Source organism: Clupea harengus, chromosome 10 (genome assembly GCF_900700415.2).
Source record: "Clupea harengus chromosome 10, Ch_v2.0.2, whole genome shotgun sequence".
NCBI lineage: Eukaryota > Metazoa > Chordata > Actinopteri > Clupeiformes > Clupeidae > Clupea > Clupea harengus.
Genome location: NC_045161.1, coordinates 6,101,278 through 6,127,848, shown reverse-complemented (window position 1 = coordinate 6,127,848; position 26,571 = coordinate 6,101,278). Strand labels below are relative to the sequence as shown.

Sequence of the window (26,571 nt, the reverse complement as noted above, 5' to 3'; positions counted from 1 at the left end):
TATAAAAAAAAAACAAAAAAAAAAACAGGTCATCTGGAATATCTCTCCGGTGGGATCGGTGATTTAACCGCACAAAAACAAGAGGAGTGTGTTTGTTTTTGAAAGCGTAATCCTCCGCGGCCAGCTTCCTGGCCCTGAACTGCTGTGTAATCTATTGGAGGATTACCCGCGTTGGGGGAACACCGGGGCATTTCCTGCTAACAATCAGCCCAGTGCGCGCGGGACGTGCTAGCCCCACCGTCAACCTGCACGTCTGTGCTGGGCAGGGGGGGATGAAGTGGTGGTGCTGAGGACTGTTGCTGTGGCCACAGTCTGACAATGGTGGCTACTGAATGTTGTGGTTTGCATGCAGGGGATACGAGTTCATGGGTTTTCCCTGCTTCTCGGCCTCCAGTCGGCACAGAATGCCGCGGTCGGCTGAAATTCCTGCTGACTACTGCTCATTCGGATGGTTTTGATGGATGGACGCATTATCTAAAGGGCAAAGTTGAATAATTTTGCCTTCTGTTCTTCACGACACTGCGCCATCTTATCTCGTTATGGTTTCGGGTTACCAACGATGCATGCTTTGTGCCAGCCAGGGAATAAAATGAATATGGGTGCCCAGTATATGTTGACCATGTCATAAGTTTCTGCAAAGGCCTTGTTTTTCGCAGCGAGGGAATTGTGTGAATCTTAATTACTGTAATTAGTCTTTATTAAATGTGCTCGAGCGTAGCATTTTCACCTGTTGCAGATGGACCTTTCACAGAGCTTTCGACTAGCATTGCTGTCAACTGATGAAAATACTTTTGCACATGGCAGTAGAAGTAAACTTTTCTGCCTTTTCTTAGACAAATTCATTTTGAAACTTTAACGCTGAAAGGCGTGTGCCTGCTTTGGATCTTTTTTTTTTTTTATTTCTTGACATGAGATGTGTGCACAGAGAACACAGAGAGATGGGACCCAAGAGGTCATTCCAGTCTCCATTTTAGCATTCTTTAAAAAATACATATCAAAGAAACATCTATCAAAAGGTCGTGTTTGATTATGTCTCCGAATTTTCACATCTATGTCATTTTTCATGCTTTGGAAGAGCTGCAATATTCAATCTCCTCCTCAACCTTCCAACTGTTCTCTCTCTGTATCACACACACAAAGACACACACACAAAGACACACACACACACACACACACACACACACACAAAGACACACACACACATACACACACAAACACACAAAGACACACACACACACACACACACACACACACACACACACACACACACTGCTCAGCCTGTCCCTTGCTGTCCTCTCCTCTCTGTCTCCTCCTGTCAAGTTTTGTCCTCATCTAGCCTTCGATTCCTCCCTGCCCTATTTTTATTTCTCTCTCTCCCCCTCTCCCTCCCTCCCTCCCTCCCTCCCTCTCCTCTCTCTTTGCCTCCCTCTCTCACAGAAGCATTCACTCTGTGAGGGGGCAGTGACTGTCTCTGAGGGCTAGGGCAAAAGAGTGATGGATGACAACTTGTCTGCAGTTTGACAAGTGTATCTCTGAGGTCTGCTGCCATCCAGTACCTGTCAACTGAACTCTCCATCCATCTCTCTCTCTCTCTCTCTCTCTCTCTCCCTCCCTCTCTCTCTCTCTCTCTCTCTCTCTGTCCATTCCCCCAGAGTTAGAACCTCACATTATGCTTTCATGGGGCAAATGTCAGAGGTGTCTTGTCGGACCTCCCAGTTCTTTGTGTACTCCTGGATGTTTTTTGTGATTCTCTGAAGGCGCTGAATATTTCAGGACATGATATTTGGTGTTTTGCCCTCGGTGTGCTGTACTGCACTCAGAACAGTGAAAGCGATGGAAACTGATCGTTTGAAGACTTTATCAGTCCAAGAACCGCCGCGGGAACATGTCAACTCGTCGGCAATGACAACACAAATTCAAATGCTGAATATCCTTGAGGACACCTCCGTTTGAATGATACTTGCGTGTTGTAGCCTGTCATAACAAATCAGCCGCCCCAGATTTAAGTTTTGCCACTCAAAAGCATATTTTAGTAAGGCTCGAGCCTGGGCTCAGAGTGTAAGATCACTTCTTACAACCAAATTCAACTGAAACGCGGGAGGTAGATTCAAAGCCTGCCTGGGCTTCCTGAGGCACTGAGATACAAGCATACTAGTTTTAGTTTACACTTCTCAAACTTTGCCATTTAGTCCTTAAATTTGTACGCCATAGTTTCAGCAGTTTTCTTACAAGTAATGATGGACAGTTTTACGCCTCTCTAGCCTTGACAAGAAGCTCTCGGGATTAAAATTAAAATCTCAGCAGTGCACTTTAAGACCAAAAAAAAACTCCAGCATAAATCTTATCCATCTACAACAAGTGGAGGCTGAATGTGGCTGAACTTGCCCTTTAAGCTCAAAGCTGGAAGTGAATAAAAGAGACGTTTTTTCATCTTCGGCAAATAACATAATGACCTTTATATTGCTGACTCTCTCTCTCTCTCTCTCTCTCTCTCTCTCTCTCTCTTTTTCTCTTTCTCTCTCTCTCTCTCTGCACTCCTAACTGCTTTTGTAATCGCTGGCCTCTGAGACTTGTAATGCTAGCCAAGCTCTCTGTGGTCAGGTAGCATTGCCCTTTATAAATTCTGAGATGCTCACCTGTCTCTGGGCCTTTTCCACTGTGCTGCATCCTTAACCTTGTTAGCCCAACATGTTTATGGATGAGGAGAGGAAGGGAGACGACAGCACAGGAGAAAAGACACAGTAGAAAAGAAGCGAAAAGAAGGGAAGAGAAGGAGGTAAAGGGATAGGGAAGAAAGAGTGAGAAGAAGAGAGAGGATTGAAGAGGAGATGAAAGAAGGAAGGATGATGATGATAGCAAAAAAGAGAGGGGGAAAAGGAGATGAGAGAAGAGGAGTGAGAGAATGGTAAAGTGTCTGTGTCTCTTTAAGTGCTCTGCGGTTACACTGATGGTGTTGATTGAGTTCTGAAGACTAAATGCTTTTCGGAGTGGAGTTATGATTAGTAGTGTCTCGTAATGAGGAATGGCTGTGAACATCACAGAGATCGATCAATTCACACTTCACACAGCCATTATATTTTGATAATCAACTGTAAATATATTACCAAAGGATACAATAAATTTGAATGAGTTTTGATTAATGTCTCCCGGAGTAAATATTGGCGGCCGGCAGCTATTAATTGGGTTGAAAATGGCACCAGGGTGAGAGTACACCTTCTCTAGATGGCCGGGGGTGTCAGGTGTGGAGGTCTTATTTTTCCTGTGTTTCTTCAGTGGAGTTGTCTTTGTTTCTTTGTTTGCTGTTGCTCTAAAAAACTAAACCTTAAGGCCTGCCCTGTTCAAATGTTTCAAATGTTTTTGAAGCTTTCTAACCATTTGGTAGTGGCTCTTGTAACAGCAGAATGACCTTGATATAGCACATTGGCTTGACTGAAGGACACTGACTTGTCAATGATTTATTTTATAATTATATTCATAAAGTTTTGAACTGAAGATGGGGGCCACAGAAAGCAACACTCTTTATATTATACAGGCATTATACAGTTATAGTTTTAACACAAAGCACTTCCCACAACAAACATTTCTCACAAGGATGTCAAAATCCCATGTTTTGCCCAAGTCCATTTGACACTGGTTCAGTACATCTGATGCAAGTATGGCTGTTGGGGGAATGTTTCATGTTTCAAGAGGGAAGATGCCTTGTTGTTGCACGTAGTTGATGTTCCCTACATGTGTGGAATGGCAAGTGCTGACATGAGTCTTGATCTGAACAGATGCTTTATTCTTCATTTTTACTTGCCTCTTTTCTCTGTTTTTTTTCCATCCCTGTCTCAACCTCCTGTTAGTTGCTCTCTGTGTTTGGCAAGTGGAGGGCTATAGAGCGCTGGTGGCTCGCTCCGAGAGGGGAGAGCCTTGGCAAGCGCCATGTGTTTACCATTTGCATGACGACACTGGCTATGAATCTAAAGAGGGAGCGAGGGAGACAAATAAGTCTTTGGGCTTTTCCAGCGTCTCCAAGGAAGACCCCCCCCCCCCAAAAAAAACCCTCCACCACCAGCCAATGCCAAGAAGCAAAAACAAAACCAAACCCCAAAAAAACCCGTGGCACAGAATGGCACCAGTACCATTGATAAGGAGAATGGAGCGGGCGGGCCCTTGCCATCCACAGGAGATGCGCTTTGGCGGGTGAGGGGGGTGAGCGATGCTCACTGGGCTCTCGGCCGTGGGCAGAGGTTCCAGGTTTTTATTCTTAGACGAGACAAAAGGCACCGGGTTCACAGTGTGTCTGCACTGCTAACGAGCGCCGCAGTCCTCCTCAGGGCTTAGCCAGCCAGCATCACAACACAGGGAGAGGGGCTCGTAGTGGGGGTGTACAACCCCAATGTTATACCAGTGTAATTAAGCTGAAGTATGGTTACTAACAATGGTTAGGTAATGCATGACGAGGTGATGCGTTGAAGTAGTTATAGAGCAGTTATAGAGTAGTAATAGAGTAGTAACATCACAAGCTAAAAACAGCCACCTCTACTCTTTTGTTCTCTTTTGTTGGCATGTAAAAGCTTTTCATTTCTATTGGGTTAGTACTGTGTGTGGTACCAAAGTAAGTAGTGCACGTGTGGCCTAGTTCAAGTTCAGCTAGCAGGATAGGCATTAACATGCAGTGATTCTGCTCCCTGACTCAGATTAATAACCATATATACGTTGGGGAAATAGGCAACAAATCACCAGAGGGGATTGAAGAATGATGATTAGATTGGAATACACTCATACTATGCAACAGACATGCACAGATTAATCTTCATATGATAATTGTGATACAAATGGTGGTGAAAGGATGTTTGGGGGGGGGGGGGGCTGTGTTGTCTTCTCTGTCTTTTTATCTCACTCTTGTATGTTTCAGTATCATTGCTTGTCTGACTCAGGGATTGACATCTTCAATTAAGGCGCAACTGGGTTTGTGAGCAAAGCCCCCATTTGTAAGCCACATATCTAATCCCTTGTTTTGCTTGTCCCATGTGCATTCACCTAGTATCACCATTGTTCTTCTCCATTCTTTAATCTTCTTCCTTTGAGGTTGCTACTTGCTACCCTTCTCTCTCTCTCTCTCTCTCTCTCTCTCTCTCTCTCTCTCTTGCCCTCTCTCTCTCTCTCTCTCTCACTATCTCTTTCTCTCTCAACCCCACCCACCTCTAGCGTAAAATCCATTATGTTGTTGCTCAGTGTTTATGCCGTATTTGTTTCATGCAATCTTCTTAAATCTAGTCATCCTTGTCCCATCCCCATCAGCCCACAGGTAGAGCACAAATCCACACTTTTAGATTAAAATGTACAATTTCCTGTGTTCCATTTTCCATATTAATGTGATTTATTTGGTTGAATCCTGTACAGGTGACTCATTCTTCAGTTATAACTCAGGCAAACCTTGTTTTGTATTCAGGATACAATATATGAAACTGTACTTTGGAAGAATAAATGTGGGAAAAAATATCCTTGTATAGGTAATTGATGTCATTTTTTCTGCATACATAAAAATAATGTATAATAAACAAAAACATGAATTCACCAGCTCTCCATGCTGGTGTGTGCAAGACGCTTTTGGAATTGGTTTAGTTTCCCCTCTGTGTGTGAAGATGGCTTAATTTGTCTGATAAATTCCAGAAGACAGGATGAGATTGCATCATTACAAGACACCTATGTACCTACTGTTGTCGTTCCCCACTGATATCCTTCATTCTCCAATTGTGTTTAGACTCAATAACGCTGTCATTCCACTGTGTAATTTTTGCTAAATATCTCAATGTATCCTTCCTCCTGTCACCCCCTCCTTTCTTCCTTCAAAGTGCGGCACCAGAGGATGGGGGTGATGCTGGTTTGGTTTTTTCCAGCCAGATTTTCCAAAGAGAATAGAAGGCTGTGGACTCATTACTGGCAGATAACCTTTTAAATTGAAGCCATTTCTGGGCAGTATAATTATTTCCTTTAAAATTCTCATTCAGGGAGAAAGCATTCTCTGTGGGTTTAGAATGCATCACTCTCCTCCCTTCCCCCCCCAGTTCTGTGACAAAGAGAAGAACTACGCTGCACATATTTGCCATCATGCAGATGATAATTGCCCATATATGCATCTGTGTCTGTGTGGCCCATTTCCTTGCACATGGATGAGACTCTCTGTTTCTCTCTCACACACACACACACACGCACTCACACCAACACACACACACACACACACACACACACACACCAACACACACACACACACACACACACACACACACACACACACACACACACACACACACACACACACACACACACTATCTCTCTCCTTCCTTTTCTTTTCCTCTCACATTTGATAGCAGCCATTGTTAGGAGATAATTATGACGAGAATATTTTCTCCCTCCCAAGTTGTAGATGATTTCTCTCTCTCTCTCTCTTTCTCTTTCTCTCTCTGTCAAATATGGGAATCAGAATGTCAAGGTCTACCTGTTTATAATCATTTGCATAAAGATGAGCTTTCAGCGTTCAGTTATATTTGAATAAAAGAACTCTCCTGTGAATGAAAACTCGCTGGCCTGCATTGTTTGGCTTGGAGAAATAAAAGGCGGTGTGGGCCTGAGTGTAGTTGTCATCACCTTTGTTAAGGTTGACTAATACGAGAGGCTGAGACATCTGTACAGTGGAATGGCTTGGACCTAGCCAAGGCAGGGGCCATCTGCTTCTGGGATACGCTGGTTACCAGAAGAATTATGGGGACTAACCAAGCAAAAAGGAGAAAAAAAGAAAAAGAAAAAAGGAAGAAAGAAAGAAATGAAATGGAAAGATGAAATGCATGGATAGTGTGTCATACCATTCCGCAGCAGTAGTGTGTGTGTGAGTTCTGGTCTTTGGCGCTGAGGAAAAGTGAAAAGGCTCAAAAGAAACTGAGGGCAGGGAAGTTAAAAATGTTCACAGAGTGGAGGTTAGCAGGGCAGCTCCTTTTTGGCAGCGAGTTCCAGTGGGACAGGGGCTTTCAGTAAGCTGCGGCCTTAAATCCACAGTGGGAGAGATTTCATCTGCTGATCACAGGGATGTTTACTCCCACCGCCACCACTGCTGCTTCAGCCCATGATGTGGGATGAGAGAAGGCACTGTGCTGTGCTTTGCTGTGCTGTGGTGGTGTGGTGGTGTGCTGTGCTGTGCTGTGCTGTGCTGTGCTGTGCTGTGCTGTGCTGTGGTGGTGTGCTGTGCTGTGCTGTGCTGTGGTGGTGTGCTGTGCTGTGCTGTGGTGGTGTGCTGTGGTGGTGTGATGATGTGCTGTGCTGTGGTGGTGTGCTGTACTGTGCTGTGGTGTGGTGTGGTGTGGTGGTGTGCTGTGGTGGTGTGCTGTGCTGTGCTGTGCTGTGGTGGTGGTGTGCTGTGCTGTGGTGGTGTGCTGTGCTGTGCTGTGGTGGTGTGCTGTGGTGGTGTGATGATGTGCTGTGCTGTGGTGGTGTGCTGTACTGTGCTGTGGTGTGGTGTGGTGGTGTGCTGTGCTGTGGTGGTGTGCTGTGCTGTGGTGGTGTGCTGTGCTGTGCTGTGGTGGTGGCTGTGGTGTGCTGTGCTGTGGTGGTGTGCTGTGGTGGTGTGTTGTGCTGTGCTGTGGTGGTGTGCTGTGCTGTGCTGTGGTGCTGTGGTGGTGTGCTGTGCTGTGCTGTGCTGTGGTGGAGTGTCTGAAGCAGGGGAGCAGTTCTCACATTATGATTTGCATCTGCTTTTTGTAAATGGACACCAAAGTTACTAAGTCTCTTTCCTCATAAATGCACACACACACACACACACACACACACACACACACACACACACACACACACACACACACACACACACACACACACACACACACACACACTCTCTCTATAGTGGGAGTAGAGTGCGTTCAATAAAGGGTTTGTGTCACTGGCAAAATGATCCACTGGCAGACAGTGACATCTGTAAGGTGGAAAACTTAAGTTTCACTTCATCTCAGTAATAGCAAATATATTGTACTGTAATATACTGTTATATACAACACTTACTTTTCTTCTCAGCAAAACTACAAATTACTTTTATTTGTTCATGTGGAGAAGTATGACATTTACTGGAGACTTGAGACTGAACATAAGGTAAGATTCATTGGCTGTGAACGTCAGGATAGGAACAGTAGCGGAGAAATGAAGGTTTCCAGAGTCGTCCAGGATTTATCAATTACGGGAATTGTTTATCATGGATCAATACATTTCTTCCCCTTTCTTCCGTCCTCACCGACGCCATTGGCACTCATGCGGGGCAGTGTGCCTGCTCATCATCAGCAGTCAGGGGTTAAGTGGCCGGCTCAAGGACACTTCTAGAAGATTCCAGGGGGAAATTAGGTTGAACATACGTAGGTCCTTCTGATTCCCAGCCAATCACTCTGCCTGCCTCGTCTTTTCCTTTCCTGTTGCAGAATCTATATGAGCCACTGGTGCATAAGTGTTATGTGCATCTCATACCAAACTGGCTTCCACTGTTTAACTACAGAAGGAGAGTAGCTATACAGCAAGTTCAATGCTAACAAAAAAAAGTACATTCCTGCATAGTAAAAGGGTGGGTGAGAAAGACAGAAAATGAAAAAGGTAATTCAGTCTTCAGACATATCTGTGAAATCGGCTTAATTTAGTTGCAGGGCCGAGGCCAAGTTTTTTGGGGGAGCAGGCCGTGACGGCGGCAGATTAATGTGAGGTGAAGCGGAGCACTGAGGGAATCTCATTGTTCTGCCGCTCATTATTCACCTGCTATCTGATCTGCAAGCTTATTATTCTCCCTTTCCCTTTTTGTTTTTGTTTTTGTATTTTCATGCCCAGGAAAACTTTACTGCCAGGCAGGAAATTGATTCTAATATGGGTGAAGATGTTGGACTGAGATGGCTAGCGGTTAGCAAGTTGCCTCTGGGGTCTTCTGAGGTTTGCCTGCGTGAAGTAATATATTTATTTGCAAATGATGGTCTGTTTTAGTCACACCATGGATATGAAAAAAACATTTCATATAGTAACCCCTCCCCCCCCCCCCCCACCATTCATGCCCCCCCCCCCCCAGACTCCCAAACATCTGTAGAGTTTTTGGATGCATACGGTTTGATCCTGCAATTTACAGCTCGGCTGTGCTTAATCCACTTTCCGGTGGGTGTGATTCCACCGCATGCATCACCACCGTTGTCATGGCAGTGGTGGCACCATAGCACATCCCCCTAAATGGCTTTGAGGAGTCCCGCAGACAAAAGCCGCCGCAGACCCATTTGGCCTCGGAGCCCGGCTGGAAGCCAGATTTGACGTCGTTTTAAAGATGCGCTTTATGTGTGAGAAAAACTGAAGAAAATGAAAGGAGGAGTAGGAGGAGGGTGGGAGGATGAGGGGATGAAAGAGATAAAGAAACACTTCATCGGAGATGGACATGTTTATTTGCATGCAGCGTGTGTGCAGTGTGTCTGTGCAGTGGGGCACGAGTAGTCAAATAAATCACCCCGCTATGATGTGGCACTTATCAGGAGATAAGCCTGACGGGTGCACACATTGGCAGGGGCTGGAATGGAAGCTCGGCATGGCAGACGGATGCTTCCTGGGACACGTCTTGATGAAAGCCCAGTGAAACCAAAGCAACCTGTTCCAACAATCATTCAATGTGTGATTGATCGTGTGCCAAATGTTACATTTACGCAGAGATATTTCATAGAGCACGACTGTTTAATCAAAAAGGCCGGCTTACAGGTGACCGGCGCCAGCACACAGTGCTGTATGATTGTATAATTTATCATTTCACTGTGCTTGTTGACTCATGCACTCATAACAACAGTTTTGTTTTAAGGTACCAGAATCAATGAAGACAGCGAGAATGTTCCCGCATTCTCTCGGGGTGACTCTCGGGGGCACGACGAAGGAGGTCACATTTAAAAGGGAGAGGGAGTTGCTTATCAAACCAAATCAAATAAAGATCCAAGTCACACAGTCTTTTCATTCTCAGGATCTAATCATCATTTCTCATCTTGTAAGGGAGGGGTTGTACACAGCATATTATTTGTGGTTAAATAGGATCCGTGATCAAGGGCTTTTAGGGGACGATTATCCCATTAAACCAAGAATAAAGAGTAAACAGTCTGCAAATAGGTGCTACAGTTTGAGATTGTGTGTATTGAGTTTGTGTGTGTGTGTGTGTGTGTGTGTGTGTGTGTGTGTGTGTGTGTGTGTGTGTGTGTGTGTGTGTGTGTGTGTGTAGGGGATTGGATCAGAATGTGTCAACAGCCCCATTGGTCTAACAACCAACCTTTTGGATAACATCTCCTTGGCCTGTTAAGGGTTTCTGTCTCTGTTAGATGGGGATCCACTAAATCAATGGTATTGGCTGTGAGTAGGCCATGCAGAAACACAATGGTTCAGTCCAGGAGTCATGCAGGGCTCTCCACTCTCTGTTTCAATACAGTTGCTCCACAGGCAAGCGTGCATTCAAGTGTCTCAATACTAGTTCCTGTGAACCTCAGTATCAGTATTATTTCTGCGAGATATGTTATTGTAAAAGTAGGTTAGGCCAAGGAACTTTTGTAAGAAACTTACTTCCTCAAAGTTTGCTATTGTTCCTGTGATGAGACACGTCAGCTTTTAATGTTCTCACCTTGTCATACATCACTGTCATCCTGGAAACATTACGCAAACAATGAAAGCAAGCAAGCTGAATTGACTTACTTTGAGGGCTCAAACATGCCCCTATCCAAAATCGCTATGCTGTTTTGGCAGGCATATTGGATTTTCATAGCCCGCTGGCAGATTTGACAAGTGCCATTCGACTGTGTACATGAAAACAGCATTTGGTGAAACAGCAGGGTGGATTTCTCCCATCCGAATCAGTCAGTTCTCAGCTTGGTAAGGTCTTAGAATTACGGCTGATGTTAAGTTTCTGTTCTCATGAGGGCAAGTGTGTTAATAGTTCTTTCTAATTTTTCTGTATGACAAATATGGCAGGCCAGGGACTATACCAGATTTAGGCTTGTTTGATAGCCAGTAAAAGTCCTGTTTACGCCCTACATGTAGGCCTGAGCCAGGCCTGTATTCATTGATTCGTCCTCCTGTTTAGCCTGTATAAAGTGCAGAATTATTGGCACCCTCCCTAAAGATAATGATAATACACTTTATTTAAATGCACCTTTCATCACACCCAAGGTTGCCTCACACATACAACAAACTATAACAGATAATCTAACAATAATAATAACAGAGGAAAAAAAATGTAGTGCACAAAATTAGCCTAATGAGGTCATATGGCACAGCAGGTGCTGATTACTGATTGAAAAGGCGTATAGAAAATTCACTTTGTCATTTATTAATCTTAAAATGATGTTAAAAATAGAATACATCTTACCTTTATTTGAGGTAAGTTTAGTCTGAGAATAAAACCATTCATGAAAAATTATTTCTTTAAACAAAATGACATGTCACTATTATTGGCATCCTAAGAAATTTGAATTAAGGAAATGTAAATGAAGTATGATCCCATATATTCAACTAGTTTTAAGTTGATCATTTTATGCAGTCGTCATTGATTTCCTGTTTCACTGGGGTATAAAATTGAGGTAACACAGGGCCAAAATTCCTTAGTCATCCATCACCCATGGGAAAGATTCAAGAGCATTTCACTGCAATAAGGCAAAAGTGTGTTGACTTGTACATATCAGGGAATGGATTCAAGAAAATAGCTGCTTGATTTTAAATGCACATATCAACAGTTAGGTTCAGTTCAGTTCAGTAAGTTTGAAAAATTCATAACTATCATGAAACAGCCTGGAAGAGGACACAAGCCTACTTCGTCAGCAGCCACAGTAAGAAGGATGGTCAAAGAAGTAAAAAAAAAAAACCTCCAAAGACGTCAGTTTCAGATTCAAAGTTTGGTAGCATCTTGGGGTCACCATGTCTCCAAATCCACCAGAAGATGTCACCTCCATGACAACAAACCGTTTGGAAGGCATTCCAGAAAAAAAGCTTTTCCTATCTTTTCATCACAAGCTAAAGTGTTTGGAACTTTAACTGGGACAGGGTGCTGTGGTCATACAAAATAAAAACTGAGCTCTTTGACTCCAAACACTCAAGGTGGGTTTGGCGCAGAAATAAAGATGGCTACAGAGAACAGCACCTAATACCAAGCGTTAAATAAGGTGGAGGATCTGTGACACTGTGTGGCTTTTTCTCCTCACAAGGCCCTGCCAGTATTGTTCATATACGTACATGGCATCATGGATTCCAGGAAGCACCAGGTGATTTTAATCAACATCTGGCTACCTCTGCCAGAAGCTAAGAAGCTAAAACTTGGTCGTGGTTGGATCTTATAGCAGGACAATGATCCAAAGAACACATCAAAATCCAATTTTCAAAATGGGTAAATGAAAACAAAGTCAAGCTTTTGCCATGGCCATCCCAGTCCCCTGACCTAAATCCAATCGAAAACCTGTGGGTTGAGCTCAAGAGTGTAACCAAGAGAAGACCCAGCAGAGATTCTGCATTGAGGTATAGTCAAATCCCTTCTTCTTGAATCTGAACATTTATTTTGTGACTTTTCTTGAGGTAATGGACTCGTATGGAATTTACATATTTCTTTATTTGCTGAGGAAATACAACATTTGATAAATTATGTTTTCTAAACAATGCTTGGGAGGGATTGACTGCCTATACTCACCCCACCTCTAGGAGATTTCTAGGAGATTTAAATCCTCCTTATATATCCACCATGTCAAGTGCTCCTATATAGCAAAGTTTTCAATGCAGCAATTCAGAAATTCGGTGATAGAGCTGGAACTTGTGCTGCGTCTACTGTCTTCGAAGAGGAGGACTTCATGCATCCAACGGTTAATCCAGGGGTCTATCTCAGGATACAGCCACTCCATCGGGTCCAGCGGGACTCCTCGCCATCAGGCCCAGGATACCAGAGCTCCTTCCCATAGGCGCTCTTCTCCCACCCCTGTTCCCTCTGCTGGGTCTTCTCACACGTGTGCTCGGAGTCGACTCCTTGCTGAGGACAGTCCATTGTAATAGTGCATGTTTCTGCAGCTTAACGTTACTTCACACCTTCCTGTTCCAGAGGTCGACTAGGAAATGACTAAATAGTAGAGGGTATACTGCATAAATTATACAGAATTATGAACACCAGGCAAAACTGACTGGAAAGTAGGTGTCAGCCTGACAATCAGTAAATTAAACAATATGTTAACTCTCCTCTGTTCGCTTCCCCAGCGCCGGGTGTCGAACAGGAAGCAGTTCCTTCTGCTCTCCTGGCCCAAAGGAGCCCGCATGTGGATCCCTCCGTGGCCAGCTCCACAGCCAGCTCCGCCCCGGATGGGGCAAGTAGGCTCCACACCACACCACTCGCTTCTCTCCTTCCTTCCCTTTCTAGCGCGCAAACGGCAGCAGGTTCATGCGTCCTGCGTTTATGCTCTAGAGTGAAAAGCTCCTCAGCTCCATTTACCTCCCTGGCTGTGGGTGATGACGTTGTGGACTTGTTCTTCCTAGCCAGCAGCCTCAACCCAGGATCAAGGCCCTGTGGTACTGCAGCCCACAGAGAACCTCCCAGGCTCCCCTTCTCCATTCAGTCTCAGCCCTGGATCAAGGCCCTGTGGTACTGCAGCCCACAGAGAACCTCCCAGGCTCCCCTTCTCCATTCGGTCTCAGCGCCGACGGCTCCCTCCCTTCCCCCTCCACCCCCTCCCCATTTCTTTTAGCTGAGCTGCACTGGATCCAAACTCAGTTAGCGCATCGCTTGTTTCCCACTTCTACCAGGCAACAGTGAACGTTAGTAGTAGTGACAGTGTCGCTATTCCCCTTCCCCCCCTCCTTTCCTTTTGGCCAGGACATCATCCCAGGCGCTCCCTCCTTTCCCTCCCCATACATTTCCTGGTGCTATGGAACACAGCGTTCCTCTCCATCTGTCCAACCTCTCTCCCTCCTCCTGCACACGCTCCGCATTCGCCACCGGTCCACCAGGACATCCTCTCAGGTGCTGACATTGACCTTTGCACTCTATTGCCATCACTCCTTATCCCCACATTTCACAGGGAAGTAGAACAAGGCCCTCTGATTTTACCACTTAAATAGTCAGGCACTAAAACTACTAAAACTGTCCTTTTCACAATTCTGTCTTGCAATGTCATACTACACTGAGGTCATTCGCTTCAGTTTTCCCGACAAGATACAGAAACGAATACCTCTCCATAATATTGACTACCTTTCCAGGGTTAGCAGTTTCAGGCAGGGAAGTCATGTATCACCTATCACGCATCACCTATCACGCATCACGCATCACGCATCACGCATCACGCATCACCTATCACCTATCACGTATCACGCATCACGCATCACGCATCACGCATCACGCATCACGCATCACGCATCACGCATCACGCATCACGCATCACGCATCACGCATCACCTATCACGCATCACGCATCACGCATCACGCATCACGCATCACGCATCACGCATCACGCATCACGCATCACGCATCACGCATCACGCATCACGCATCACGCATCACGCATCACGTATCACCTATCACCGCCTTTTTCCAGCCCAGGGTTTAAATTCAGCTCCCTGCCCAGCTCAGTGCCAAGGTCCTGTGGTGAACTGCATTACTCCAGCTCCCAACATAAACTATCCCTGCGTGCAGCAGCCCGCAAATAACCATTCTGGAATTCAGTTGCAAGAGGTGCACTCTTTCTTGCTTTAATTTCCAGACATTCAGGACCTTGGCACCCGGAGCAGACACTCACCCCACTCCACTGTTTCTCAGAGACTATCTTCCAGTAAACCATCCTCTCAGCTATCTCCAGCCCTCTGCTGTTGCCTTAGCTCCAAGCTCTCAGTCCCAGGACACTCCAGTACATTCAGTAGGGCTCCGAATGCCCCTTCCTTTTTGCCACAGGACAGGCTTATTAATCAAACGTATTTGCAGGCAACAGCCTGCTATTCCAGACTTGCGCCTACCAATTACAACCGATATTCTCACCACCTGCCTTACGACACTTTGCAATGGATTCATGTCCAAGCTCAGCGTTCCATTCCATGGTCTCCTAGCAGAACTCATTTAGGATAGGAGCTGTCACTGCGGCGGCAATAAATCTGAGCAGCAATTAAAACGCAACGGACTCATGTCCAAACACACTGATTTCACTCTTAACGCCATGTTTATTGGCTTTTAGGGTTGAGTTTACCTGCCCTACTTTTAGTTTCAATCCCGTCACTCATCCCGGCGTATCACACTTATATGTCCACAACACAGTCCGGTTCTTGTCAAACGAACAATTTTTATTTTAATTTTTAATTTGGCTTCTCGTCTCATACCGTTGCACGCAGTCTCCTCCATTCAACCCATTCTTCATGACAGACGACGGTGTCTCAGCCCCGCGCCACTGGTTCCGGTCTCTTCTGAAATCTGTCCACATTAAATCCGGATTCCCGCTATTCAACCATTCCACCATGGCAGCCAGCACCGACCTATCCGAGAAGCAAACCAAAGTGCTTGGCCATTGGTCCTCAGACGCCTACCAATCCTACATCTGTCATCTGTCAGGTCTTCCGGCCCGCCCACTAAGCACTGGTTCAGTTGCAGATTTTCCCACTGGTAGCGGCCACAGATGCCAGCTCTCTTGAGGTGTCAGCGGACATCGCTTGCGTGAGAACGCCATGGCCAGCTACCAAGCCAAACCTGCTTATTATCAGCTCTCTAAAGCAAGCATTCTGATGGGCGAACTCGTGAATCAGTAATGGAAATTTTCATCAGCCTTTTTCACTCATTAAATAAGGGTGCCAATACTTCTGAAGGGCGCTGTGTTGTGCTGGATTCGGTGGTGTATAATGGCAACACGTAGGAACCCCTTTACTTCAAGGCTTTGAAATGATATAATTTGGAGTTAAGCTTTACCACAACATGAAAAAAAAACAAAGAGAGGTTACAGTTTTAAACGAATAACAGTAATCTCAACCAAGTTATTTAAGTATTACAGCCAACAATCGGTGTCCATATGCTCCTCTGTGCCCCGACACGAGTGAAAAACAGAGTTTATCCCTCGCCAAAGCTTCTTGTGACCCGGTTTTTCTGCTGTACAGTGCATCTTAAGACCTGCCTTGCCATGTGGTGGTCATCTTATCATGAGGCTGAGAAGCAGCTCAGTGTCCGGATCTGTCACAAAGCTCCCCGTCACTCTGTCTAAGCTGTGTCACTTAATCCTCCTCTGTTTGTTTCTGAGTGATTTGTACAGTAACCCCCATCTGAGACTGCACCCCCTTCTGCACCCCCCCTCCCACCCAAACTACCCATTCCCACACCCGGAACAGCATCCCTTATTCTCCCCTCTCTCTCCCCATCTCCCTGGAGCTGTACCCTGTCTTATTCTCCTTTCCCATCCTTTGCATTCCCAACCCTGGGTGTGCTTCTCTGGGCAATGCTGGGTGATCAATCCCTTTGAAGACTCATTGGGTGGCAAGGTCACATAATTAAAACACTTTATTAATTAGCACGTCTTAAATTGCATGTTCCGCCCACACTGTTTACTCTATGGTGAGCTGTAAAGTTCTGGTTCCCCTGCCTTGGATCCACCTCTTGTGTGTTCCTGTGACTCCTCGTCCCGGCGTCTGGGCTTTCAGCTGCTTGCCTATAAGCTATGCTGCGTAGTCATGGTAGAAACCCCCTGCCAAACTGACATCACTCACCTCTCCCATGCTGCTGAATCAGCCCCTCTCTCTCTCTCTCTCTCTCTCTCTCTCTCTCTCTCTCTCTCTTTTCCTCTCTACCTTCTCTGGTCGTTTCATTCCATTTTTCACACGGCCTGCTCCTCTCCTTTTCTTCACCATTACATCCATGTTTGATTACCTGGCTCCACTGTAAATTAATCATTATGCCTCAATGAGCAACCTACAGTAGGTCAACCCCCACTATTTCTGTCACACACTCTCTGTATCTCCTCTCTCTCTGTCTCTGTCTCTCTCTCTCTATCTCTCTCTCTCTCGCGCGCTCTCTCTCTCTCTCTCCCTTTCTCTATCTCTCACACACAAGCACACACAGGAACGGCTCTACGTTTGCAACTCTACCCAGACTTCCAATTAACCATTTCCTTCTTACCCAACGGTTCATCAACTTTCTAAGAATGAAAAAATAACCTTTTTATAGCACACAATGTGTAAGACTGTGGAATGTCAGAAGGCAAAACCTATTGTCTGTGCATTCACACAGAGGCTGGGGGCAGGTCTCTTCAAGGAGGTTTTGAAATAGATTTTAATTACTCAAACAGCTGTGGAAGATGTAAACACCACAGCAAGGGGCTTTCACTACATGCTGCCTCCATGACAACAAGCCATAAGCGTGTTTTTGTGTGTGTGTGTGTGTGTGTGTGTGTGTGTGTGTGTGTGTGTGTGTGTGTGTGTATGTGATAAATTGTGGGTGTGTTTATATCCTCACTCTCAGCTGTGCATCCTCATTGGACGGTACATTTACCCAGACTGCCAGATTATGTCCTTTCCCTATCCTTAATTCCACTTAACTGTTTGATTAGAGCTTGCTTACCCATGACCTAGATTCACCCTGAGTTAATGTGTGCCTCTGCTGAACCCTAAACAGTGCAGACAGAACCCTTCCTGGTGTGGAACACTCACAAATAGATGGGGCTGACGTGTGGATATGGCAGGGGAAATTAGACACAGAATTGGCAGGAAATCCACCAAGATGCACCTTAAGATTTGCATTTAGACGAGACAAGTATCATTTGGCATTATTCTGATGATTGGCAAAGAATACCATCTAGGGGAGAAATAAAGAGGTGACAAAACACACACACACACACACACACACACACACATACAGACACATGCCTACTTAAACTCTACACTGAACATAATTTCACACTGTCTGCCTGCAGACTTAAGCTTGTCAAATGCATGCCCAACATTACACAAGTTGCTTAAATACAGAAACATTTAATGAAGATCTGGCCGATGTCATACACCTAGTCCCTGGTGCCTCCACGCCGGTGCATATGTCTCCGGCCATATTCCAGGCTCAACTTAACCCAGGACAAGCTGTAATATTTCAAATGTTTGGAGTTCATCAATACGAGTAAGGAAGCATTACTTGAGCACACATGTAACTTCTCTAAACCGCCAGAATCAACATGCCACACACCCTAAACACCAGGCATCCTCCACACTGCTGTTACCCAGCACCTTCAAACCAAATGTGTATGTTCAAGTGGCGGGGCATGACTGCTGAATATGGATGTCGAGGGAGAGAAAGAGAAAAGACAACTGCAGCAAGGCAACGAGAACATATGGTGTGGTAGAAATAGGATGCCTTTTGAATTTCATTTGAACGGTGGATAGCCTGGGTGTGAAATTGCCTCAGATGCTTGGGAGATAAAGGAACAAACAAAAAGAGCTTGATAAATGTTGCATCTCGGCTTCTGCTCCACCTTCATCATTTTTTCAGCAGCGCCTTCCAACTTAGAGAAGGAGAAGGTCGTGTGATTTCACTGAAGTGGAGGTTTTAAAGACGCTAATTATGAACTGTACTCTTGAAGAAGACTAAAGCCTTGTGATCTGGCTTCTGTATCTGTCAGTCAAGTGTGCCTCATACTCCTCTGGCATAAATACAGTAAGGGATTATCTGAGCTCTTTAATGTGTAAATACAGCGATAGTGAGAGTCATTGTGAATGAGACCTTTCTGTGCGATTGAAACTACAGATGGATAGATTCCCCCCAAAGCTGTCTTTTTGACAGTCTGAGAGCCGGTGTTTCACAAAACAGCCTCCATTTCAAACGCTCTTGTGCTCGTTGAAAAAAACGCTTGAAAGATTATCTTCTCTGTAAAGACAAAACATTCCATTGAAATGCCCTTTGTGCTTATTCGGTGAAAAGCCTTGCGCAGAATGCAGAGTTGATCTGCACGCGGCTCTGGCTGCACTGTAATCCAGAATTTAAGTATTTATCCACCTCAAGAGTGTGTAAGTGCCGTATATGGGAATGGAGGCAGAGAGACCTGGGCGAGATTCAGCAGTCTGTGAGATAATAACTACAGACACACAGTACAGTAGTACTGTTTCTCCTATTGCAGTAACAGGGCCTATGGTTTATTTATGAGTGACATTCAGCATGGGCAAGCAACCCCTCATTTGTATGACATGGCTCCTTATTCCCCCCCGTCACACTGGGAAGCCAAGACAGATAAGACTCCTGTCTAAATGAGCCAGTGTACAGCCCAATACTGTGTGTCTCAAATATGGCAGTCAGTCAGCGCCGCAGCTCCGGTGAGTGACACACAAATAAAGGGAAAAGGCGAACAGAGCCGGAGAGGGTAATAGGAATTCTTGCCCTTCCCGCCTCTGAGTCGGTCTTTGCCGAATAGAGAGAGAGAAATAAAAAAAGATAAAACGCATCTCTGCTGACTGGGTTTTCACTTACTCTGGCTTTGTGTGGTGGTGTTGCTCCAGAGGAATGCCTCATCCCCTCCAAAATAAATCCTGCTTCTCCAATATGATGAAGATGAAGATGGTCCATTATGTACAGTTGTTTGCTTTGCTTGCTTTGTTCGGGAACAGGTTGGTTTTGCTAGAGAGTTTCAGGTTTGTGTAGATTTTGCTTTCAGCCTGCCTGCTGATGTGCAGTGCTTATCAGCCAAAGATCCACTGCCATCTTCACAGCTAGGAAAGAGTAGCTTACCAGGTATCGATATGGCAGAAGTTTTCTTTCTTTCTCTTTTTTTTTTTTTTCGCAAAACGAATCTGCCTACCAACTTTCATATTTAAACTGGTTGTTCAAGTCCAAAGACTAAAACAAACAAACCTAATATGCAGCTTTAGCATTTGCAAAAAAAGCCTACATTTTTAATCATTTTTTGTCTTCATCCCAGATCATAGAGCTGGAGGCTGCATCTGCTTGTTTCTGCATGAGAACCCTCTTGGAAATACAAATCAGACAGGAAATCCTATAATGTATGAACAACACAATATCATGGAATGGAAACAGAGCAGATGCTTAAAAGAAGAAAGCATGAATGCATAGGATTATTGACCACTGACAAAAGGCAGTTTATCATACATTTCAAATATTTTATTGTTGTACATAACTTTACAGATTGCAGGCCTATGGCATTTTTATCAGTAATATCATTATTTTAATTAATTGGCTACTAGTTTTATCTGAATATTGTAATTCATAACAGTAATATTGGATGTTCTAAAAAATAATAGGCTATATTAATGTATGTATTGTGGATTAAGCATTTGTAACCAACTGAGTGCAGGATTTAATGCATTCCGTTATTGGGTTAGTCAAATTCAAATAAAAAAACATTTACATAATTAAAAACAACCTAATAACACTACGAGTCAAATGTAATGGAGTAAGTAGCATGTTATATCATATCACGCTGTAGATGACCATTAATTTAATACTTAATTACAGTACATATTTAGACTGATATTGAAATTTGATATTGCAGGTCAATTACAGTGGAAATTAAAATGACTACAGTTATACATTGTACTTACACTTTTCTTTGGGGCTTGATCAGACATTCAAACATACTGTAGTAAGTCAACATTTGTGTGTAAGTCAACATTTGGCAGTTGGCACTGGCGTTCTTCCACTTCATCAGTAACTGATGGTCTAGGCAGTCTAGGTCTTGGTATGTAATGCCAATGTTCTGTATTGCCTTTCTGCTCCAATTCTTGTCCAGCCTCAAGTCAGATCACAGTACAGGACTGACAAGCTCACATATGTGCCGGTCTGATGTTAAGTAGTTCAATAGTTCATGGCACAGGCAACTTTATGCATGTGCACACACACTTGCTCTTAGTGGAAAAAAACCAATATTGCTTCCTTTACCAGATTTATGCCATACCAAAAATTGCCACAAAACGAAAGTCTACACTTTTCCTACATGGTCACCTTCAACTCCTCCCATGTGGGCCTGTGGTAGGCTATACTTTATCTTAGTAATACATTGTCATATTTGGAAATTCAAAAGAAATGAATAACTTACATTCGAACAAAAATGTACAACAGTAAAAAAGTATGAATTCGACTTTTCACTCACTACCTCTTGTTACCGCAGGCATAATCCCGCCCATGGAGCGTCATCGTCACCAATCAAAATAGCTACTAAGGCAAGGGAACTACGGCGCGGCAGCACAAGCACGGTAGCATTTCAAGAAGAGACGGAGGCTCACCGGATCGCTTCGTTTCTAGGCTCTGTTTTGTATGAGCACGACTCGGCTATTGTAAAGATGTGGACAGGCATGGGAAAGCTGTTGCTTTTGCATTTGTTATTAATGGAGCTTTACATCGCAAAAGGTAGGTCCTTACGTCTGTGAGCTTGAGAATTGTGTAATTCAGACGAATGAATGAGAGAACAACGCATTCTGCGCTTACGGCTTTATGAACGCTGGTAATTTGAAGCACTGCAGTGAATGGCTGTTCTTAAACTCTTCAAATATGTGATATATTTGGCGAGCCTGTGGTGTACTGTCCACGAAAAACGTAGATCTTGTGTCATACTTCAGTTAGTGCCATGTTATGCTTCTCTGAAGTTATGTGTCTTGGCACATTGATACTGCCAGCATGTTGGATGACACCAGGTAACCAGGAAATAGTCCTTGTAATGTGTGCGTACGATAGGGTAGAATGATGGGGCGACATGTGCTGATAAGATTTCGAAAATTTCGCATGTCTGCTTGTAAAATAAATAATGATTGAAAGATTAGTTTCGCAGTCTCTCCCAAACTTGAATACATAGCTACTTAAATCGAATTACTGTAGTTTAAGGTGCCGTGCCAGCGCCGACCGGGCACACCGTCAACTATTAGAATTATTGTGACTGCAAGTTTGTTAACAATGATCAAAGGATTCTGTGAAAGCATATGTGTGGGGTGCATGTTTGAGTAGAATGTATTTTGATTCTAACACGTTTGTATTTTGTATTCTTTCAGGGACTAAAACAGATTGTGAAACCGGTCAGTTTCAGTGTAAAAACGGAAGATGCATCCCCACTCCTTGGAGATGCGACGATGACGACGACTGCTCTGATAACAGTGATGAGGAAAACTGTCGTAAGTAGTCTACCCCGTTATTATAAACGAATACGTGTCACGGATTATGTTGAAATTTCCCTCGGCTCAATGAGCTGCTTTGCAATGAGCCCGTTCCCACACACCAGGAGCATGCTGCTTTACACAATTAAAGGTGCATGTGTACTACCGCTCACGTTATCGGGCAATTTGAAGTGGAGATGAACGAAATAGCTTGGTCTGAGTTGGTCATTGTGAATTCCCGACAAGGAAGCTGGTTCCAACCCTTTATTCTTGTGTTATCTAAAACGCGGCTCTATAGTGAATTAAAAAAAGAACCAGCATTGTCCTATCAGAAGAGTAACTGAATCCAGTCGTTTCGTACAGGATGTAGACTATAAGCCATTCCATAAACAATTAAACTCGAAGCATCCCTAAGGCATTTGTTTTCGTTTTAATTAAGAGAGCCATTGCAATGACAGTCTGCTGATCCGGTTGATTTTCAGGAAACTCCAGAGTGCCGTTAAATGGTTTTTCTACTAAGCAGGCTAACGGGTTTAGAAATGGCACTTTCTCTAGCGTGGACAATTTAATTTCCATCATTTTAACATGTAGCTCCGGCTTACTTTTGTAGACGACTCTTTCGTGCCATTGAAGCTATGCTGCATACCACAGTGTATTAGGGTATTATAACCCCTACCATAATGTTTAGGTAGCCTGTTGCAGGGGGTTTTGTCATTAGTTGTTAAATACAAAGGACTTATTGTCATTGGTTTATTATAAAGTTGTCACACTACTAACCGTGCTCCTTGAAATATGCCTTGGGAGATCGGTGAAAGCTAGTATTGAGAGTATTTCAGCACACCTAATGTACATTTAAAGTGTGTATTTTGTTCTGTGTATACATCCACATCCGTGCATCTTGATTATTTCCCACCCTTTCTGAGATGCCCTCAGTCTTCTCCTGCTGAGAGGCTGAGAGGCGGGCGTTGCTCTCGAGCTGTTTAAAGACACCTCTCACATGGCATGGTTGCTCTCAAGCTGTTTAAAGACACCTCTCACATGGCATGGTTGCTCTCGAGCTGTTTAAAGACACCTCTCACATGGCATGGTTGCTCTCGAGCTGTTTAAAGACACCTCTCACATGGCATGGTTGCTCTCGAGCTGTTTAAAAAGACACCTCTCACATGGCGTGGTTGCTCTCGAGCTGTTTAAAGACACCTCTCACATGGCATGGTTGCTCTCGAGCTGTTTAAAGACACCTCTCACATGGCATGGTTGCTCTCGAGCTGTTTAAAGACACCTCTCACATGGCATGGTTGCTCTCGAGCTGTTTAAAGACACCTCTCACATGGCATGGTTGCTCTCGAGCTGTTTAAAGACACTTCTCACATGGCATGGTTGTACCAGCTCCCTCATGTGGCATCAGCTGACAGCTCAGATTATTCCAGTGGCGTGACTGGGTGCCAGTGTAGTGCCCAGTGGCCCCGTGCCACCCAGTAGCCTATGCCAGTATGCTGCTTCAATGGCATCCAATTGACACTCAGTAGTAGAGAACAGTGTCCAAATAAAGGGTAGCTGTATAGACTGGCCAAAGAAGGTGGCACAGTCCTGTTTTGTGCCCTCAGTATTGGTTCCTTAGTCATTTTCAACATTTTGTTAGATATCTCTGCCCAGCTCAAGAAGTGAGAATCCTCTTTTTGCAAAATATATAAATGCAAACAAAGGTAGGCAAATGTAGGTAAATAAAGTTTTTCGAAAAGTATGAATCCAGCCATGTTATCAAATCACATTAATTGACTTGACAGGTTGCAGATGGTTAGGAACAGTTCTCCAGTTCACCAGGCAGATGGATAGGAATAGTTCTCCAGTTCACCAGGCAGATGGATAGGAACAGTTCTCCAGTTCACCAGGCAGTTGGATAGGAATAGTTCTCCAGTTCACCAGGCAGATGGATAGGAATAGTTCTCCAGTTCACCAGGCAGATGGATAGGAATAGTTCTCCAGTTCACCAGGCAGATGGATAGGAATAGTTCTGCAGTTCACCAGGCAGATGGATAGGAATAGTTCTCCAGTTCACCAGGCAGATGGATAGGAATAGTTCTCCAGTTCACCAGGCAGATGGATCTTGTCAATCTTGAGTTCTGCGCTCAACTAGAGGCACCTCTTACATAGGAGCCAAACTGCTCCTCCGGTTGGTCACAGATGCACTCATATGCTGCCATGAACACCAACCCTGCTGACACCAAATCCAGAAGACAAAACTTGTCTGTTTGTTCCAGAAAATGTGTTATTACATGTAGACAGAGCTTTATAGCTCATGCCATTCACACAATGGCCTCAGTGGTGCGTAGGTCATGATTGCAGTGTGTGAGCCGTGACTCAGCCTCTTTGCACGGGAGAAGTTTCCTAGCGAGGGGATGTATTGATCTCATCCTGTTATGACATAAGGCAGTGCCTGTGCGTGTTGCTGGAAGGCATGTTGGTATCTTTATTAAATGTTTCAGCCGTTTGTGTGTGTGTGTGCGGATGCAAATAGGCTTTTGTGCTCAGGGCACAATGCCAGGGCACTCTGGTTGCTCTGTGCCTTCTCCTTTCTTGTGTGTGTGTGTGTGTGTGTGTGTGTGTGTGTGTGGGTGTGTGTGGGTGTGTGTGTGTGTGTGTGTGTGTGTGTGTGTGTGTGTGTGTGTGTGTGTGTGTGTGTGTGTGTGTGTGTGTGTGTGTGTGGGTGTGTGTGGGTGTGTGTGGGTGTGTGTGTGTGTGTGTGTGTGTGTGTGAGAGAGAGAGAGAGAGAGAGAGAGAGAGGGAGGGAGGGAGTAAGAGAGTAAGCTTGGGGCTGACCGTGTCTGAGAGGCAGAGTTTATTGTAGTGGGGGATGAGGCCCTTCAGAGATGAGGCATCACAGCAGATTTCACGCCTTTCTGTGTCTCTGAGTCCCAGGACTTAGACACCCTCAGCACAAATATAATGAGAGGCTGCTGGAGAAATGTCAAACCGCTGCACCCGGGCACATGCCCTCTCTTTCTCTTTCCTTATCTTTCTCTCACGCTCTGACTCCCACTCTTCTACCTCTCTTTCTCTTTCTCTCTCTCTATCTGTATTTGTATCCCTCCCTCACTCATTTTTTCCTCTCGCATGTGTCTCATATGTTTTTTGGTATCATTTGGACACAAAGTGAGTGTTATGACTCTTTATTATATCTGTATATTTCATTTTTCGAGTTCAAGTTATCTTTGTTTTTTTTCTTCTGTTTTCTGCCTTGCTCTTTTTGTGTCCACATTGCTTTCATAATATTGTAGCCCAACCCCCAAGGGCCATGCTTTTGTCCTTACGATCAGAACACACACACACACACACACACACACACACACACACACACACACACACACACACACACACACATATGCAGAAAGAGACCGAGAGAGAGACCTTGAATTTAGAATATTTGGAGGGTAAGGTCACAAGAGACATCTTCTGGGATCAAAGTTCAATCAGCTAATCAATTGCCCTTTTTCATTGGTGCATTTTACTGGATCAATCACAGTAATGAAAACCTAGTTTTCCATAGCAGCGGACTGATATGTCATGTTGTCCTAGTGAGACAGCTCAAACTGATCAGTATGGTGGGAGCGTCCATCTATCCGCACCCCCACACTAGGTCACTGTGGACAGGGGTTGCCTTTGTGTTCCAGCATGTAACATTTTGTTGCTAATACATAGGGCATGTTGAGAGCTTGTATGACAAATTGAAATCAGAGACCACTTGAACCTCTTCATATACTGGCAGCACTCTCACACGGGGGGGTGAGTACATACGGATACACACACAATGCAGTTTATAGACACTCACTAAGTTATCTTTCTTCTGTCTCTCTCTCTCTCTCTCTCTCTTTCTTTCTTTCTTTCTTTCTTTCTTCACTCCTTCTCATGCATTGTGAAATGTAGCACTTTTCTCTTCTTCACGCTCTTCACTCTTCTTCCTCCGCGTTGTTAATGCATGAGAGCAGCAGAGTCATTCCTGCCCCCACACTCTTCACGTACCTCCTCCTCCTCCTCCTCCTCCTCCTCCCCGTCCTCTTCCTCCACCTCACACTCCAGTTCTGCTTAATTAACCAGCCAACTTTAACAGCATGGTGTAGGCTTGTAAGGAGAGACACGCACTCTGCTCAGACACTCAGACTCTGTCCATTTGACTGAGAGGAGAGCTGTGTGAATGCATCTCTGTGTGTGTGTGTGTGTGTGTGTGTCTGTGTGTGTGTGTGTGTGTGCATCTGTGTGTGTGTGATTGTGTGTGTGTTTGTGTGTGTGTGTGTGCATTTAAATGTGTATATGCACATGAGTGTTTCTCTGTACCATAGACACACCCCCCTCTGTTAGAATAGTGTGTAAAGTATACACTAGAGCCTGCAGTGAGGCACACACACACACGCACACACACACACTCGCACACACACTCTCATAAACACACACACGTGTGGTCTGGGGAATACGGCGCATGATAAATGGCTATTC

The 26,571-nt window shown here is 44.6% G+C and overlaps 1 protein-coding gene across 3 annotated transcripts in view; it reads left to right on the top strand.

The window, feature by feature from the left end:
* Positions 1 to 21,159: 21,159 nt before the first annotated feature.
* The window catches only part of lrp8 (low density lipoprotein receptor-related protein 8, apolipoprotein e receptor), a 145,597-nt gene continuing 140,185 nt past the window's right edge, over positions 21,160 to 26,571 (top strand). For all 3 annotated transcript variants that reach the window (XM_031575118.1, XM_031575117.2, XM_031575116.2), the window contains exons 1-2: positions 21,160 to 21,346; positions 21,982 to 22,101. In XM_031575118.1, coding sequence (XP_031430978.1) covers positions 21,280 to 21,346; positions 21,982 to 22,101 — 187 coding nt within the window. In that variant the 5' untranslated portion in view covers positions 21,160 to 21,279. The remainder of the gene's footprint in view (positions 21,347 to 21,981; positions 22,102 to 26,571) is intronic.